General features: G+C 42.5%; 1 protein-coding gene across 1 annotated transcript in view; it reads left to right on the forward strand.

Moving 5' to 3' along the window:
- Window positions 1-19,263, forward strand: part of ASZ1 (ankyrin repeat, SAM and basic leucine zipper domain containing 1) — a 58,123-nt gene that overhangs the window by 33,443 nt on the left and 5,417 nt on the right. The window contains exons 7-11 of the mRNA XM_081330415.1: window positions 3,077-3,201; window positions 3,848-3,923; window positions 4,907-4,963; window positions 17,208-17,320; window positions 18,249-18,354. Of these exons, the coding sequence (XP_081186541.1) occupies window positions 3,077-3,201; window positions 3,848-3,923; window positions 4,907-4,963; window positions 17,208-17,320; window positions 18,249-18,354 (477 nt within the window). The remainder of the gene's footprint in view (window positions 1-3,076; window positions 3,202-3,847; window positions 3,924-4,906; window positions 4,964-17,207; window positions 17,321-18,248; window positions 18,355-19,263) is intronic.

Raw genomic sequence — 19,263 nt, forward strand, 5'->3', positions numbered from 1 at the left:
CAAATGTGTCCTTAGAGCTAAGCTGCTGCTCTGCTACGCATTCCCCACCTGCCTTTCAAATTGCTCTTGCATTCCCCACCTGCCTACAGCTGCTCTTCAACTTTAGAAGGAAAGAAGCCCAGACCCCAGCCTGTAAAAAATCACAGACTGCAGCTTCTACTCTAATTGGTCCCGCTTTCCCTGCGCAGACTAAATGGAAGATCCGCTCCAGGTTTTCCAGCCAGCCCTATCCCTAAAGTTTCAGCACCCGGCGTATAAGACGACCCCTGACTTTTGAGAAGATTTTCATGGTTTAAAAAGTAGTCTTATACGCCGGAATCTACGGTATTCATTTCATCTGTTATTCAAAAAAGTTACCTAACATTTCAGTTAGTTAACATCTGCAGTTGTTTCCATTAAGATACTAATTAAAGTAGAACAGAAAACAGGAACAATCAACTTAGTATGAAAAGGTAAAAAAATGCATGAATTAATTATCTCTGAAAATAGACTACACATTGACATTTTATTAGAGAATTGTTCTGTTAAAAATAAAGTATAAGTAAGGGACTTGGATAAGAAAGGCAAAGGTGGTTTACTAGATACAATGGGTAATTGACAGTTTAACAAATGATTTTTTTTTAAAAAAATACTCAACTAGATCTATCTTTTACTGGGGAAAAACTATAGATTCAGTTTTCTGCTGTATTCCCTTTTTGTGTGTGTATTTTTAATTTATTGGGTTCAAGTGACTATCTGGACAAGTACTTGCTGGTTTTTTTTACTACATTTTCAGAAGTGTCCCAAAAGTGTTTTTTTCAAATCCAAAAAAAAAGACTCAGCAGGAGCTCCTCCATAACAGACAAAGAAGAGAACTACAAACAAAGCAACATTGTTATTCCATATATTGCAGAAATATCTGAAAAAGCTCAGGAAGATTTTCATCCAACACAATATACATGCACACTTTAAACCCAAAGTACACTAAGGCAGAAGCTTGTCCACCCCAAGGATAAAACACCTAGACCAGGTATTCACTGGGGGTGCAAGATGATATTCCAAGGGATGCAGAAACTCAGGTTTTCAAAATTATAATATACATGCATAATTCTTGGTGTTACTTTGAACTTTTGTAAGGGGTGCGAGATATATCAGAAGCTGAAAAATATCTGAAAAATATGGCTTGAAGCTTAACACCTGAAAAACCAAGATCATGGTCATCAGCAAACAACTTGTTAATTTACCACCAATAAATTCAGAAGGACTACCATTAGAAAAAGTTGAAAGAATCATGCACCTCGGTTCTAATTTACATGAAAGCTGGAACATAACCATTGAAGTAAAGACAAAGATAGAGAAAGGTCAAACAGCATTCTTCAAAATGAAAAAGGTCTTCTGCAGTCACGACATAAGCCTTAAGATTGAAACTCAGGCTTGTCAGATGTTATATTTTTTTCTATCCTGCTCTATGGTATAGAGAGTTGGTCTCTGACAGAAGGTCACCTGAAGAGCCTAGAAGCATTTGAAATGTGGATTTACAGGCGGCTCTTACATATAAGCTGGGTTGACAAGATCAGAAATGAGTTGATAAGCCGCCTGGGAAAACCAAGGGAAATCAGCAAAACAATTAAAAAACAAAAGTTAGAATATTTCAGACATGTGAGGTGACACCCAGAAAAATATGGCATACTCCATTTAATTCTCCAGGGAAAGATTGAGGGCAAACGAGGTCCAGGCAGAAGAAGAACATCATGGCTTCAAAATCCAAGGGACTGGTTTGGACAAAACTCAGCAGCACTTTTTTGTGTGGCTGCTGATAAAAACAGGTTCACCAACATGATCACCAAGTTCTAGGGGTGCGGGGTATAGAAAAGGTTGGGAGCTGCTGACCTAGACACAAACTCAGCAATATGATATATGCAGTACAATACATGTATAGAGACATATAGATCTGTACTTTGAAGAAACATAGAAGAAAGCCATCAGGACAAGATTCAGCCGTCCATCTTCATTTAAAAAATAAAGGTCACTGTTTTGAAGACTGCCAAATCCACATTCTGGATAAAGAGCACTGCTGGTTTGAAAGAGGGGTCAAAGAGGCTAGCTATGTTAAGATTGAACAGATCTCTCCCAACAGAGCGGGACAGATACGATACCACCTATGTCATGTTTACAACACAGTCCTATCAGTAGTTCCAAGAAGGTTCTGCACCTATCTCCACTATTCAGGTGCCCTGAGGGCACAAATAAACCTACAAGTGACCTCAACAACTCAGAAAGAGTGCTAACAATCAAATGACTGCAAGGAATATAAATCCTTCCATCCTCCACCATTCAGTCAAAACTGAAGAAGTTTATTGGATGAGAAGCAAAGTCCAATTGCCTTTTGGGAAAAAAGCACCTTTGGGACAAACATGACCTGGATGACTGACAGTCTCCATAGACATTTTCAGAAGTGCTTGCCACTGGCTTCATCTCTTGCTGAGAGATAGTGACTGGTCAAAGAATCACTCAGCTATCTTATTTCTAGCTGGTACTTTAACCTCTGCTCCAAACTTGCTACTTTATTTCCAATAAGTGTTTTAAGTATCTGCATTCTGTTTCTTTGTATGGAATACAAAGTACTTAATATTCCCATTAAATAGTTTATATCCTATTTTTCAAAAGAAAATGCAGGACTTTTAAAAATGCTTAGAGCATTTTTGATAGATTTGGTTGCCATAAACATTTCTATAGTTCTGTTTTCTCTGAAATAATGCTTCCAGGCATCTCAAAATATTTTGTTTTCACAGGCTAAATTCATTACATAGTGTTAACCTGTATATTCATATATCCCTAAAGAAACCATTTTTAATGTTTCCTATAATAAGAGTGCTTTTCCTGATACTTTATCAGTTCAATAAATCTTTTAATTTAACATCTTGGAATTGAGAATTGAATTCAGATAATTTTCTTTGAAAAGATAAATTAGCAGAAATTGTTGTATTAGAAAATCATTTTCACTATTTCAGTGAATTCCCAATTTCTTTTGTTTTAGAATGAACATATTGCTACAGGTATAAAAATGGTGAAAATGGTTTCCTGTGATTTTTTGTAGCTTTTCAGTTTACTTTCTTTGACGGCAAGTCCTTTCCAAAGAAATTTCCAGAACCTGACTAAAGAAGAACCTATTCACAGATTTATAACTACAGTTCCAGATGCCCTTAAAAGCCATAAAAGCAGGTAGTACCTCAGACTTCAGTACTTATGTTTTGAAAGTTGTGTTCTAATTGAAATCTTTGTTCTAGAGTAGAAAAACTGCTGTTAGGCCTGAAATTGACAATTGTTCACATCTTCTTCTATCAAAAGTCTTATGAGCTACAGTTTTGCACTACTAGTGCTAAGGAGTTTGTGCTTGGATGTTTAAATTGATATAGAGTCTTTAGAAATTAAGGATCTATGCATACCTTAATGCTGGATTATTGGGAACATAATCATCAATTGTTTTCTAACATACATGTAATAATTTACCTGACATGCATCAAATTCTTTTTTACTTTTGGAAGAAAATACAGATATTACAGAGGATGCATTTTTAAATTCCAACATAATTTTATGTAGAATTGGATTTGAACTAGATCCAGTATTTCAGAACAAGTATGTGCTTTCAAATGTTTTGTTCACTGTAATGTAAGGTTTACAGCCCAATATTTAGGGCTTTTTTTGTCTTTGTGTATTTAAAATGTAGACAAATATATTTTAGTATCTGTAAAATGGATTAATAATAGCATGTCTTTCTTTGAAACAAATAATTTAATTTTGGCTTAAAGCATTTATTAAAATTATTTATATATTTTTAAAAAATAATTGAACCAATGCATGTGAAAAGTTCCTATGCAGCTTTTAGTGACATGGAAGTCTTTCTACATGGTCTTGAACTTGAACACATAACAGAATTACTGAAGGTAAGATTTTTTTATTGAAAACATATGGGTGCAGTGAAATCTCAAATGGATTATTCAGGGTGGGGATAATTTATTGCCATTATATAATAACACAAGCTGCGTAATTTGTGGGAGAATTTGCATAATTTTTAATATTTAATATTGATATGAAAGAAACCCAGTTTAGTCTAGTAGTTAAGGCATCATACTAGAAAGCAGGAGACTGAATTTAAGACTGCCTTAACCAGCTAAGTGAGTTGGGACAATCTCTTCTCACAGGGTGGTGGTTGTGGAGAAATTAGGAGGAGGAAGATGTGTTGAATATGTTTACCACCTCGAGTTATTTGTAAATAAAAAGGGTGGGATACAAAATAAATAATGTCATTTGTTTAATGTCAAAATGTACAAGATATAAATAATTGTGCTTCCTTATTTTAAATGCCATACTTATTGATTACTTTAGGTGCAGTGGATACCCTAATAGTGGATTCTTTTATTTTTTGTAGTTTGTATTATTTTTAACAGGTCCACTAAATTGAGGTTTCATAGTAATATATTACTGTACAATTCAAAATGTCACTGCTTAGGTTTAATCCAGAAGTTCAATGTCACTGCTTAGGTTTAATTCAGAAGTTCAAGCATTCATGTGATTAACTGTTCATAATATTCTGAGAGGTGTAAATTAAAAATAGCTTCTTTTCTGTGTTCAAGGAAAGATTCTCCCTGCCAGCTTCCCACAAGAAAACTCAATGGGGAAGCCGGCAGGAAGTTGGAAGTTGTTGCCACTGCTTTTTCCCCCACCTGTGGTCATTCTGTTTAGATGAGGAAATATTTCTGAAACGATGATCCAATATTGTCTAATACAAATTTAAAGTGTCTTCTGAGCTTGTTTTTCTGTGTTCATTGTGAAAATAATTGAAGTTTAATAGTAAAGTGGGTTACTGGCCTACATAATAGGATCTTGGCCCAAAGTATCTCTGGGAATATACTTTCATCTCTTATAGGAGACAGAAATACCTTTAAGACAGCTTTTGACAATGGGAAAAGAAGACTTAATACAGGTTAGCCTATTCATTTATTGTATATTTGCTCTTATGACAACAACAATACTGCTCTTTTAAATCTTAATTCTGTATTTTTTCCACTTCATAACAATTTTCAATATGATTTGCATTTTGTTTTGAGAAAAGTAGTATCTTCTGTTTAACTCAGGGGTGTCGAACTCAATTTCATTGAGGGCCGCATCAGGATTGCGGTTGCCCTCGGGGGCCCGGGTGGGTGTGGCCTACTGGGTGGGCGTGGCTGGAGTGCGTATGGCCTGGGTGGGCGTGGCCAGCTCTACATCATTTGTGTCTAGGGTGCCTATGGGGGCCTGGGCAGGAGTGGGACAGATCTGAGGGTCTCTGGCAGAAGGAGATGGGACCGGGGAAGTGCCAAGGCATGGTCCCCTGGAGGAGCCTCACTGTTCCTCTCAGGCCATATGGGGTGGGGGCTGGACAGTGGCGCGGAGGTCAAATGCCCAGCCCAGCCCTCAAGCACGCGCGGCACTAAGCCCAGCCCCACTTCCCCAAGGGGGTACCCAGCTGTATTTACCTCCTCCTCAAGGTTGCTGCTGCTGTGCTTGCTCTCCTTAGCCAGGTTGCTCATGGTGGGTAGGAGGGCAAAATCAAGAGGGAGGCGCACTCCCTCTCCATGTGAGGAGACCTGGCTTTGTATCCAAAGCTTCCTTAGCAATAGGATGGGAGACCCCCAGGTTAGGCCAGGAGGAGGGGGCAAGGGGATGCTGAAAGGGCAGCAGGGCAGGACTAAGGTAGGACTTCCCTCAGACCCTCCCTTTCTTTCCTTCCTTCCTTCCTTCTTTCCTTCCTTCCTTCCAACAGAGTGGTGGGAAAATATTTGACATGAGGGAGGGAGAAAAACAGGCAAGAAACACAGCTGGGGAAGTGTCATCCTTTGTGAGGAATGAAGAAATGCACCATCGCCTGGAAGTGGCCAGCACATGGCCTTCGCCTACTTCACATATCCAGCTTGGTGGGCTCTGTGGGAGAAGTTGCCATGAGCAGCTTGAGAGTCGATGTTACCTGTGTAATGCTGCCCAGCCTGCCTGGTTTTGGCAGGCAGCGGGGCGTTCTTACAATGCCGAGAGGCCGAACCAGGTGGCATGAATCTGAAGAGAAGCACAACACTGCCCAGCCCCTAGCCTGCCCGAAGTAGGCAGGGCCATGTGCTGGCCACTTCCAAGCGATGGTGCATTTCTTCATTCCTCACAAAGGGTGATACCTCCCCAGCATGCGCCCATGGGGCAGGGCCGACACGGCACGGGCCGGTCCCTCGCTCTTTTCAGATGGAGCTAAGACTGAATGTATTTCAGCATAGATAACCACCATGAAATTGTACATTGGCTCCCGGCCACCCTGGGCCAGGGCCAAGACAGCGGGGGCCGTTCCCTTACTGTTTCCAGGATGGCTTCGCGGGCCACATGAAACCACTTCGCGGGCCGCATCCAGCCCCCGGGCCTTGTGTTTCACATGTCTGGTTTAACACATTTGAATCTCTTAATTGTTCCCTTTTTTACAAAAAAAAGGTTAGGCTGGATGTGTTTAATAGGAATTAGTGTTATACAAAGGGTCTGTTAATATTTGTAACTTTTATCAGTACAAGATGTTTTGCAATTCTCAGTTGAAATGATTGGTAATGTGAGTAAAATGGAGAATGTTCATTAAGTTAATATATATGTCAATGCTGTGACAAACTGAACTGAAGCCATTTTCATTTTGTCTTCGTTGCCACATATTTAATTAGAACAAGGAGGGGGATGTGTAGTTTTAAGTTAGCAAAAACTTTTCACATGTATGGGAACCAAGGTCATTGTTGATACTATTTTGGCGGGCTGGAGCAGCTGGGAGGAGTGCCCACGTTTTCAAAAAAAATGGTGAATGTGATTTATGACAGCAATTTGGGGTGGGAAATGAAACTTGCAACTTTGTAACCAAGGTGAGGGGAATTTAGTCTTGGGTTCACCTTTGTATGTGCCATTATGTTGTAGCCAAATAAAAATGTTCTTTAAGGAAGAAATGCTTGCCTTGAAGTTCTTTTAAATGGTCTCATCTATCAGAACCATGACATTAACCTAAGACTCCAAACTATTCTAATAACACGGGGTCCTGAGCTCTGGTTGCCTACCCGAAGACAACAAAGACTCAGGGAAGATTTCGTGATGGAAAAAAAGGAAGAGCCTATTACTAGCCTCAAAGCTACAGCAAACACATCAGCGGATGGGGTGCAGACCATTGCCCTGATAGTGTGCCTTCGGTGACTCTGGCAATCAGCACGAGACCAAAGGAACATGAGATCCAGTTGGAGCCATTATTGCTGTCAGAGGGAGTCCTATCTATTGGTGACACTTGGCATGCAGAGGCAGCCCAAGTGAAGACGAGTTTAGTAAAGGCCGCAGAAGCTGAATTTCCACTAACTGCTTTCCACTAACTGCTTCCCACGAACTGCGCTCTCCTGATTGAAGAGGAGCCAAGCGACTGGCACCTTGGGATGAATCGGGTGAGTGGAAATATCTGTGATCCGAAGCCAGTCCGTTGAGCGGTTAAGAGAGAGGTTTGAAGGACTGGAGGTGGGAGGAAAGGAGCAGGTCACCCATCACTTACTTTCCAGTGAACGGGATGACAGATTTCCCCTAGACCATCCCCAATCCAGGCGAAATCCCAGTCCCATAGCTGGGGCCCAGGCTACCTCCCCACAACCAAAGCCATCAGCTTTAACTTTGAGTCCATTGGGATGGCGAAGCCCAGACCACTGTCAGCGACATGATAGCCCCGACCATCAACAGCAATATGTCAGCCTCGATCAGTACTGACGCTATGCGAGCCCTGACTGATACCCACGCCAGACCAGCCCTGAACGCTATCGGCATAGAGCAAGCCCAATCACTGCTGATACCCATATAGCCTATATCCATGTTGAGCTAGTCCAGATAGATATCGGTACCAGACCATCATCGTTACAAACTTAGTCCCAAGCGACACCCTCGGTGACTCAGCCTCAGACATCACCGGCGCTACACCAGTCCAGGACCCCTGCCAAGAGCTGATCAAGCAGTGGGACTCCCACAGGATCAATTGCAACAGTATGGATTGCTACAGTTTCTCTTAGATCGGTAACAACTGTAGCAGCCCCCTTCTTTCAAGCCTACATTCGATGGGGACCCCAAGAAGTTAACTTTTTTTTAAATCAAATACACTCCCACATGAACAGGAATGCCAATGTCTGCCTACAGAGCCACTAAAGCAGTAGATGGAGTGCCAGAGGCTCGGGAAGGGAGGATGCTGAAGTGGGTGTTCGGGCCATTGGCAAGAGCAATGCGGCTCAGTGGAAAGTGGCCTCGGAACAAGTGGGGCAGGTAAGGAAAGAAATCCTCGCTCCCCCCAGAAATTGCTTTCCTTACCTGACTCCCAGCCTCATGCCGTTTCTCTTTTGCCACGTGCAAGGAAACGAAGTTTTTTTTGGGGGGGGGAAAAGGTCAATCAATTCCAACTTCTCGCAAAGAGGGGGAGTGAAGCAACTTGTCCGCCACCATGCTAGTGCCACAGTGTTGCTTCTCCACCCTATGCACAGGCCCTGCCCCACTCCTGCGCGCTCGTGGCCTACTGGTGCCGGTACTGGCAAAAAGTAAGCCCTCCCGAAAATAAAACACTATGCTTACTTCAGAGCCCAAAAGAAAGTAAGACTGTTACTTTTGTGGAAACACGCAAAATCCCAAGTGGCCACTCCTGTATTGTTTAAGGAGAAAAAAGATGGATTCCTTAGACTCTTGAGTGGAAAATACATAACCTCTCCCTTTAATGAAGGACATGTTACCCCACCTAGCTAAAGGGTGAGTATTTACCAAATTACACCTAAAAAGGCATATTATTGCATGAGAATAAAAGGGGATGAATGGAAAGCTGCCTTTTAACAGCCCCCTGGGAAGTTATCAGTTTAAAGTCATGCCTTTTGGATTACAAGGAGCTCCTGCTGTATTCATGCAGCTGATCAACCAGGTGCTTCATGATCATTTGTATAAAGGGGTTTGGTTTATCTTGATAACATCTTAATCTATACAGAGAGTGGCAAAACATATGATTTAGTATGAGAAGTGCTCAAAAAACTGCTGAATGCAAAACTCTCAAAATGTGAATTCCATCAGGCATGTTTGGATTATCTGGGTTACAGAATATCCAGCAAAGGAATAGAGATGGACCCAGCTAAAGTGAAAACTGTAATCGAATGGCAGGCCCCATAAACTCGAAAACAATTTCAGAGCTTTCTAGGATTTGCTAATTTCTATCACCAATTTATCCCCTCATTTTCTGAGATTGCTTTACCCATCACTGAACTGTTAAAAACTGGCACAGATGGGGGTAAACCACAACCAGGCAAACCCCTATGTTAATCATTAGAGTGGCAGACTGTGTGATTACCCAGGACATGGCACAGAGGCAAAACAGTCAACTGGCAGTTCAAACCACCCTTTATTTGCTCCAAATTTTCCCTAAATGTTCCCACGTGTCCGGCAAGGTGTAGAACAAGGTAAGACACACACACCTTCAGCAGCTTCTGGCTGCAAGTAGTTTCACAAGTTTTTAACTCTTCAGGCAGTGAAAGTGTGTGTATGGAACAAGCTGTCCTTCAGGTTTCGACTCACACACAGTTAGATTAGGGAGTAATTTACTCAAGGCCATGTAGACAACAAGGAAAGAAACATACAAAATCTAACAAGTCTGTGGAAATACAAGCTTGCCTGAGTAGTTTCAGAAGAGAAGTCAAAATTCAGTCTGAGGTCTTTGAACACCAAATCAAGTTTGTCAGCCAGTCCAATGGTCAGATTTTCAGGGTTTCGAAGCAGAAATAACAATGCAGAACAAATGATCAGAGAGTTGTTTCCAAGATCAGCAACAGCACACAAACCTCCAAGACTTCAGCATTTGTTCCCGACAAATGCCCCTCCCCAACAGCGTCTCCTTAAGTCTCAGTCTCCAGGTGTGCCTTGTGGAGAGGGGTGGGGTGCTCTCCTCCCGATTAGTTGAGCCTCCCTGCTTTGTTCCCTCCTCTCCACTCCGTGCTCTAGGATCAGGAGCGGGTGGCCCTTGTTCATCATCTGAGCTCTGTCTCTCATGTTCATCTTGTCCCATTCCTGAAAGGCCCTGGCTTGCCTCAGCCTGCTCTTCCCCACATTCCTCTGAAGCCACATCGGCTTCAGTTCCAGCTCATTTTTCTCAGCAGATTCAGGCTCTGATGGGGGCATGACAGACTGCTTTTGAGAACTTAAAAAGACTGTTTGCTGCCCAACCAGTTCTCAGACATCCTCATCCTGAAGAGCAGTTTATCATTCAAGTTTATCAGCCACAGTAATGGGGTTGTGGGGGCAGTCCTATTACAAAAAAACCCAAAAGGAGAATTACAACCCTGCGCTTACACTTCAAAAAAACTCACTGACGCAGGACAGAGATGGGCTGTCTGAGAGAAAGACGTTTTTGCAATCTGATGGGCTTTTATTGACTTGATGTCATTTTATAGAGGGGAACAAGGTGCCGTTTGAGGTTTGGACTGATCATAAGAACTTGGAAACACTCACACACACCCCATCACAAATTCTCTCCCAAATAAGTTCGCTGGGTGCAATATTTTAACCGTTTTAACTTTACCCTGATGTCAACGCTGCAAATATTGACATGTTTTTGCACTGACAATCTAAGAGACAGCCTTTTGTTTAAACTGCTTCACTTTGAATCTTGCAGGAGGGAATTTTCTAACGTCATTTTTGAGAAGATAAGAAGCCCGCGTACAGAATGGGAGGAGAGACCTCATGTGAAACTAATTGGATAGTGTGATTTATGACGTGTAGATAAGGGCGGGGATTGTGTGTGTGTTATGATGGGTTTGGGGGGAGGAGATTTCAGATTCTGGCATCCCTCCACGAGTGCTGATGTTTTGTTTCTTTACTAAGACTTTTTAGATAAATAATATGCCTGCAGCTTGTTTGATTTGTCTCATTCATCGGAACCATGACATCATGCCAGAATCTCCTTTCTTTCAAAGGGGGGTCCTGAACCTCCGCCGGTGTTTCTGGTAAGAGATAAGCTGGCAAAGATTCAGGGAAGAATTCGAGAAGGCCTGATTGCTCGTGAAACTTCTGAAGAGGAAATAATAGTTTTCTGTGGGAAGATGAATTTGAGCCGATCTCCAGACTTCAGCTGATAACTGAGCTTATCTCGTTGTCAAGCTGGAACCACTCCAGTAGAGAATACGGGCAGCAAGAGGCCCCAGAAGCAGAATGGGGAGGAGATGTCAGCCCTTCAGCCACTGAGAATCTGGGTGAGTGGAAAATCCTGTCTGCAGATCAGACTGCCTGCCAGACCCAGGAGTCTCCTGCCAAGTCCTCCAGACCCATAGAGACAGAGGACCCTAGCCTGGGGCCTCTGCAGCAATGGGAGGTTGGGAAGCCCCCACAAGTGAAAGGCCAACAACCTCTGAGCTTGCCCCAGCTAATAGAAGCCTTGCAACAGCTGGGGGTGGTGCAGAAGCCTGGAGATCAGGAGCTGGTGGGAGGACAACAGCAAGGGTGGCAGCAGCAGGACCCAAACATGCAACCCCTGAACGTACAGCAGGACCAGTGGGGCCAGCAGCAACTGGCAGCCATTAAATCAGCAACCAGAGTGGGGCCAGCAGCAACTGGAGACACAACAACAGCAGTGGGGGCCCCAGCAACCATTTAACCAACAACTAGGGTGGGACCAGCAGCAATGGGGCCCCAGCAACCAATAATGAGCCCACCCTTCAGAGCAACCTTCAATGGGGACCCAGAGAAACTGATTTTCTTCCTCAACCACGTACACTCTCATTTGAATAGCTGGGCCCATCTCTACCCGGATCCTAGAGGGAGAAGCATCTGAATGGTTGAACAATTTATATAACAAGCAGGCCCCTGAATTGGAGGACTCCCACCTTTTTCTCCTGGGGCTAAGGGAAAGATTTGAGGACCCATCCATCACCCTCAGAGCAGAAGAGCAAATCCATAAGATAAAGCAAGCTGGCCTGCCTGCCCTGGAGTACGTGCGGGAGTTTCGAAAGCTGGCCGGTCGGATAGAGAGATGGCCTGAGCAATCCATAATTCATCTTTTTAGAAAAGAGTTAGATGACTACCTTTCTCTGGCATGTATCTACTGAGCTGTACCTGACCAACTGCATGAATGGTACCAGACAGCAGTGAAATTAGATGTTCAGCTCTCCTGCTATAAGAAGCCTCTCCTACCTTAACCCGAGCCAAGGTCAGAACAACCTGAATGGCAATCACCCCCACAAAGATCTCTAACTACTGTGATGGCTGAAAGACCCAAGCCACCTGTAGACCCAGCAATTGTTTCCGATGCAAACAGCAGGGACATCGAACAGCGAAATGCCTGGTCCCCTTCCCCCAAAAGCAGAACAGACCAGGACTAGCAGTGAGAAAGAGACCTGCACAGTAGCTAAAGGGAGAGAAATCCAACTGGATGACACAGGAACCTGTTGTCCAGGTCACATCCCCCACACGGGAGGACGCCGGAACTCAGACCGGATCCACCCCCATTCTACCCTCTTTCGACAGTGACGACGAACGGGAGAACAACCCGATGGTGAGTCGATGCATCCTACTCTTTTTATTGCCTGATAAACTCATAATCCCTAAGTCAGGGGCACAAGTAGACCTGAAAGTGCTAGTCGACACTGGCTGCTCCCAATGCATCATTAGCCTGTCATGTGCCTTAAGACTGGGCATACGGGCCATTCTCCAAACCTGTGAGGTTTGAGCAAGCCAATGGCTCCCTAATGGGAGGGACTTTAGTCAATTAACAGAGCCCTTATGCCTGGAAATAGGCGAGCACTGGGAGTTTATTTGCTTCCTGGTAGCTCCAAAGATGTCTGAGACTGTGATCCTAGGACTAGCCTGGCTAGACAAATGGAAGCCATTGGTCTGGTGGGAAAAAGTAATGAGAACTGTGAGATTACCCATAGGGCCTGATCCCCCCATTGATTCAACAGATGTTACAGAGGACTTTAGCCCACCCAATGAGCAAGCGCACATGGCTGCTTTACAGCCACCTGGGAGCCACTTATCCCCAACGAGTACCAGGACCTAGCAGAGGCGTTTAGTGAGAAAGAATGTGATACCTTGCCTCCTCACCGCCACAGTGATTGTTCCATTGAACTGTTACCAGGGACCAAACTCCCACAACCAAAAATGTACACTATGTCCCCCCTTGAAATAGAGGAGATGCAGCGATATGTGGATACAAACCTAGCAAGGGGATTCATCAAACGGACCAAGTCTACTGTGGGAGCCCCTGTGTTGTTCAAAGAGAAAAAAGATGGGTCTGTACGTCTCTGCGTGGACTCTAAAGGCCTAAACGCTGTGAGTGTGGAAAATAAATACCCTCTCCCTCTCCTGAAAGACTTACTAACCCACCTGGCGAAGGGGAGCGTGTTCACCAAGTTAGACCTGAGGGAAGCATATTATCGGGTAAGAATAAAGGAGGGGGATGAGTGGAAAACGGCTTTCAACTGCCCCTTGGGAAGCTACCAATTCAAAGTCATGCCATTTGGACTGCAGGGGGCCCCAGCCGTATTTATGCAGTTGATTAATGAGGTCCTACATGAACATTTATACAAAGAGGTTCTGGTGTATCTTGATGTCCTGATATACAGTACGAATATGACTGATCACGTAAGACTGGTCAGAGAAGTGTATTGAATGCCAAACTATGTCAAATTGTCGAAATGTGAATTTCACCAAACCCGATGAGATCATCTTGGCTATAGAATTTCTGACGAGGGCATCAAAATGTACCCAGCCAAAGTGAAAATGATAATTGAATGGCAGCCCCCAGAGACTTGCAAACAACTCCAAAGCTTCCTAGGGTTTGCCAATTTCTACTGTCAATTCATTCCCTCTTTTGCCGAGATTGCTCTACCCATTACAGAACTACTCAAAATGGGTAAGGGAGGGGGAAAACCGCAGCCTGGCCAACCACTAGCATGGACTATGAGTTGTCAAAAAGCTTTTGAGAATTTAAAAAGACTATTTGCGGCTGAACCAGTCCTAAAGCACCTTTGCCCCGGGGAGCCCTTTGTAATTCAAGCAGATGCCAGCGACGTGGCAGTCAGAGCTGTGTTACTACAAAAGAATAAAAGTGGAGTCCTACAACCTTGTGCCTACACCTCTGAGAAATTCACGGAAGGCGAGAGGAGATGGACAGTCTGGAAGAAGGAGGCAATTAGGTGGGGGCTATTAACCTGGCAACACTATTTAGAAGGGAGCAAGGTGCCTTTTGAAGTATGGACAGATTACAAAAATTTAGAGGCACGAAAAAACTCCCCGCAAATTGTCCCTGAAGCAAGTGCTATGGGCACAGTACTTTAACCATTTTAACTTTACTTAAAGTACATACCGGGAAGGAAAAACTTCCTAGCTGATGCGCTCTCCCGATTGCCACAATACAAAAGTGAACGTGAAGAAGTTCATGAGGCAATTATCCCCGGTCCACAACCTGCAGCGCAACTCACACCTCGCAGAACCCCTAATCCTGATGACTCAGGAGTGAAGAAGTTAAAACGAGAGCTCCTTACTGATCAATGGTTCAAAGATAATCAAACCTCCCTAACATGCAGAGATGGTTTGGCATACATGCGGGAAAAATTGTATCTACCTGAAACCCTCCGTCTCAATGCTTTCAGACACAGCCATGATGTAAAACAGGCTGGACACTTCGGATATTTAAAAACTCTACACCTCATCCACCAGCAATTTTGGTGACTGGGACTAAAACAAGATGTGGAAAATTATGTCAAGAGTTGTACTGTATGTGCCACCATGAAAAGAATTCCAGGTAAAACCCTTGGGCTACTGCAGTCGGTAGCAGACCCTTCTCAACCATGGGAAGAAATAGCTATGGACCTTATTGTAGACCTACCCAACAGTAGAGGAAATACTATCATATGGACTGTGATAGATCTGTTTTTGAAGCAGGCTCATTTTATCGCCTGTAAAGGACTCCCATCTGCACGACTGACTAAATTGTTCCTGAAACATCTACTGAGTGCATGGCGCCCCTAAGCGAATAATTTCAGATAGAGTGCAGTTCACAGCGAAATTTTGGACGAATTTCCTTAAATTAATTGGATCATCTCAAGGGTTATCATCTGCTTTCATCCAGCTACCAATGGGGCTGCAGAATCCGCTAACAAAATGGTGGACCAATACCTTAGATGCTGTTCTGTACCAGCCTGCTACCGGCCCTGCAGAAAAGGCAGGGACAACCCCTTTACAAACGGCAAGAGGCTGGAATAAAGCCTGCCAAATTTATTAACATAAAACAGAGCAAGACAAGACACCAACCATGAAACAGGAGCTAAGAAACAGGAACTATCCAAGCGGTTGCCTTCAGCAAACCAGCCCTCCCACACATTCCCCTTAAATACAGTTCAGGGCGTGGCCTCTCTCTGCCTCCTTCCGAGGTGCCCCATTGCCTTCCTCTGTTTACTCCTGATTGACTGCCTCCTGCGTTGGGCGTCCTTGAACAGGGCCAGCTGCGGGTCATCTTCATCCACGCTGTCAGGCTCACACAGCTGGGTCTGCGTCGTGACCAGATGAGAGGGGCCTGGCTGGGGGCTCTCATCAAGCTGTCCAATCCCCTCAGCAAGCTCTTCAACACCCCCCCTCCTCCTCCTCTGAGTCGTCCGACCCAACTGCCGAACCCACAGGCTGACCCTGAATCACAACAGATGCTATGTTTCTTACCAACAGACAAACTGGACTGACCTTCTCCCTTTCGCCGAGGTTGCCTACAATAATTCTGTTCACAGCAGCACGCCTTTCAGAGTAGCCACAGGAAAAGAGTTCAGCCTGATGCCTGACTATCCTCAGATGCCCTCCACTTCCCAGACACTTGATCAATGGGTAAGGGGGTGGGAAGAGGTTTGGAGAAACATGAAAATGGCATTAAAGAAGACTTCTGAGACTTATAAAAAACAGGCTGATAAAAAGAGGGTTCCCCAAAGAACATTCCAAGTGGGGGGAAAGGTTTATCTGTCAACTAAATATTTATGTCTCAAATTACCCAGCAAGAAATTGGGACCATGTTGATGTTGATTACGTAAGACGTTGGGCGTTCGGCTGGGAAAACTATTGTTTACGAAGGACCTGCTTCAAAACCTCATTCCAAGAAAGCAGGACTCTTGGAACATTTCCATTCCAAAAGGAACTTTTATTAGGAGAAGCTGACAGCAGGCATAGAAGGCAGGATCTGAGGGTTTCCTGCTCAGATCAATAGGTTAAAAGAGTATCAAACAAAGCCCACCCCAACAGTTCATCTGGATAGTTCAAATGAGCCAATCCCTAGGTGTTAGTTCTGCTATGGGAACGGAGCTGATAACAGAGTCCGTTCCCATGCTTGTGAAGATGTTGGGTCTTTGCATCTTTCTCTTCCCTAGTGAGAGCTAAGCCAGATGTCCAAAGGCACATTTCTTTCCCATCCTGGTTGACATCAGGGAGGAACAGATCAAAGAACAAGCAGATAGAAAAGGCAAAGAGGATACATTGTGGCTAAGCAAAAAGGAGATGTGTTCCCTGGAGCCTCCCCCCTCCCCCCAGGAGAATGACAGAACCTACAGAAAGAAGCTGAAAGTAACAGAACAGAACCACCCTCTTCCCAGCAAAGAAATGGGTTCTGACAGTTTAAGTCTGTGAATTGGTGTGGGAACCTCAGAGTTAGTTTTACTTCAACATAATTATGTAGTGTATTCAATAAACTGGAAGATTTTCAGAAACGGATTTAATCTTGAGTTTTATTTAGATTCTCGAGTTGGATGTTGACACATTACCTTATTCACATCTTGGAGATTTTAAAAGTATCATTTTTACTGACCAGAAGAATTGTGATTTTCAAATATCATTCAAAATAATTGTACCATACCTTTTTGCATCTTGTCTTTGTCAAGAAACAAAATTTTATTTATCGAAAGAAATATCTATTGTTTTGTATTGCATTTTTTGTTGAATCTTTCTCATGTCACTTAGAGAAGTATTAAATTTGCATCTATTGATTAAAATTCATTATAAAACAGAAATGTACTATTTGCTCAGATGTGTAGTTATTTATTTTATTCTTACTTTGATAACAAAATTACATCAAGTGCAGAGTTCCCGATGCATAATTAATATCTGAAGGATTTGAATGTTTAAAACTTTAAATCTCCTTAGAAATATTTTTAAATTTTTAGATTGGCATCAAGAATACCAGAGATCAACAAAAGATTTTAGATGTTGTTAAAGAACTACATATAGAAGAGGTAAAGTTGGAAGAACTGTCTGCAGTGACAAATTTGGAATTCAGGTAAAATATTGATAAAAAGAAAGGTAAACCATTTCTTTAACTAAAAATAGTAATAAACATCTCATATTTAAAAGTCAAATTATTATTTTGCAAAGATCTAGTGTGAAATACTAAAGCTTATGCCTTTATAAATCAATTTATTTTTATGTAGTTTTTTAATACAGTGAGCGGCAAAAGTATTTGATCCACTGCTGATTTTGTACGTTTGCCCACTGACAAAGAAATGATCAGTCTATAATTTTAATGGTAGGTTTATTCTAACTGTGAGAGATAGAATAACAACAAACAAAAAAAAATCAAAAAATTGTAAATTGATTTGCATTTTAATGAGTGAAATAAGTATTTGATCCCCTATCAATAAGATTTATGGCTCCCAGGTGTCTTTTATACACGTAACAAGCTGAAATTAGGAGCACTCTCTTAAACGGAGTACTTCTAATCTCAGCCTGGGTTACCTGTATAAAAGACCTGTCCACAGAAGCAATCAATCAATCAGATTCCAAACTCCACCATGGCCAAGACCAAAGAGCTGTCTGGATTTTTTTGTTATTTTGTCTCTCACTGTTAAAATAAACCTATCATTAAAATAACAGACTGATCATTTCTTTGTCAGGGGGCAAATGTACAAAATCAGCAGGGAATCAAATATTTTTTACCCTCACTGTAATTCATTCATTTGTCAGAGCTGAAGATATTCATTCTCACATGACCTTAGAGTGAGCAGTGTCCTCACCCATTATGCATCTGCATAAAATAAGAAAATAAATAAGACTACCTAGTTATTATTGTAAAAAAAATAGTTCCATAGTAATTCCTTATCTGAAAGTAAATACTCCCTTTGCATCTAGTTGCAGTTATGAAAGTTAAAATTTTAAAGAATTTACCTGTTTTAGTATAAATTAATAATTGTTTAACTTTTTTGTTACAGTGGTGATGAATTTCTTTCCTTTCTTATGAAACTAAAAAGACAATGCATTCAACTTAAAACTTCTGTGCAGAATGTTATTAGTCAGTTTCCTACGGATGCTCATAAGGTACGATATTCATCTAAATGTGTTTTTTTCAGAACATCATTCTTTGCTTAAGTAAAATGAATTAATTCTCCACAAGGGAATGGCTGCGGGTTGGACTTCTCTCTCCATATTAACACTGATTGAGACAGGCTTTGGAAAAAGGAATTCAAAAAGAGAAGCCACCTTCTGGTTGGTAATTCAATTATAAGGGATGTAAATTTAGGAAAGGACACAGGTTTTGAAAGAGGTCAGGTATCTTCCAGGTGCTACTGCCAGTAGGGACAAGAAGCATATTTCTGAAATAATCAAGAATGCCAGCAAGGACTGTGATGTGGAGGCTAGTGTACATCTTGGCACTAACGATCTGTCCCCAAAAGATATACTCTCTGCAGAATGATTTCCAGAGCTTGGGGCAGGAACTTAGCAGAATAGGCTGTAGGCTTAGTTTTTCAGAGGTTTTACCGGTGTATAAGGTGCAAAATGGAAAAGGCCAGCGTATAGCATAATTCAATATGTAGCTAAAGGAGTGGTGTAAAGGGGAAGGCTTTGGATATGTTAGTCACGATGTCTGTAGCTGGTCCAATGAAAACATGTACAAAAGAGATGGTTTGCATCCATCAAAGAAAGGGACGGAGTTGCTCGGCTATAAATTCACAGACTTTCTGGAGGAATATTTAAACTAAACAGCAGTAACAGTGAGTTAATTGATACTATCAATGCATGTAACATAGATGTGTGTATGTGGACAAGAATATCAACTTTGTTGTCAAGCAGAATCAAGCTTTTATAGCAAGTGCCACACAAAGTGCACTAACCAAATAGGTGGTAAGACAATAGGGGAACTCAGGCACCACACAGGTTATGTAGAAAGTAAACACAGGGTCAGTCATAAAGGACTCAAATGTCTATACACCAATGCACAGAGTATGA

The sequence above is a fragment of the Vipera berus genome, assembly GCF_964194415.1.
Source record: "Vipera berus genome assembly, chromosome: 6".
Lineage (NCBI taxonomy): Eukaryota > Metazoa > Chordata > Lepidosauria > Squamata > Viperidae > Vipera > Vipera berus.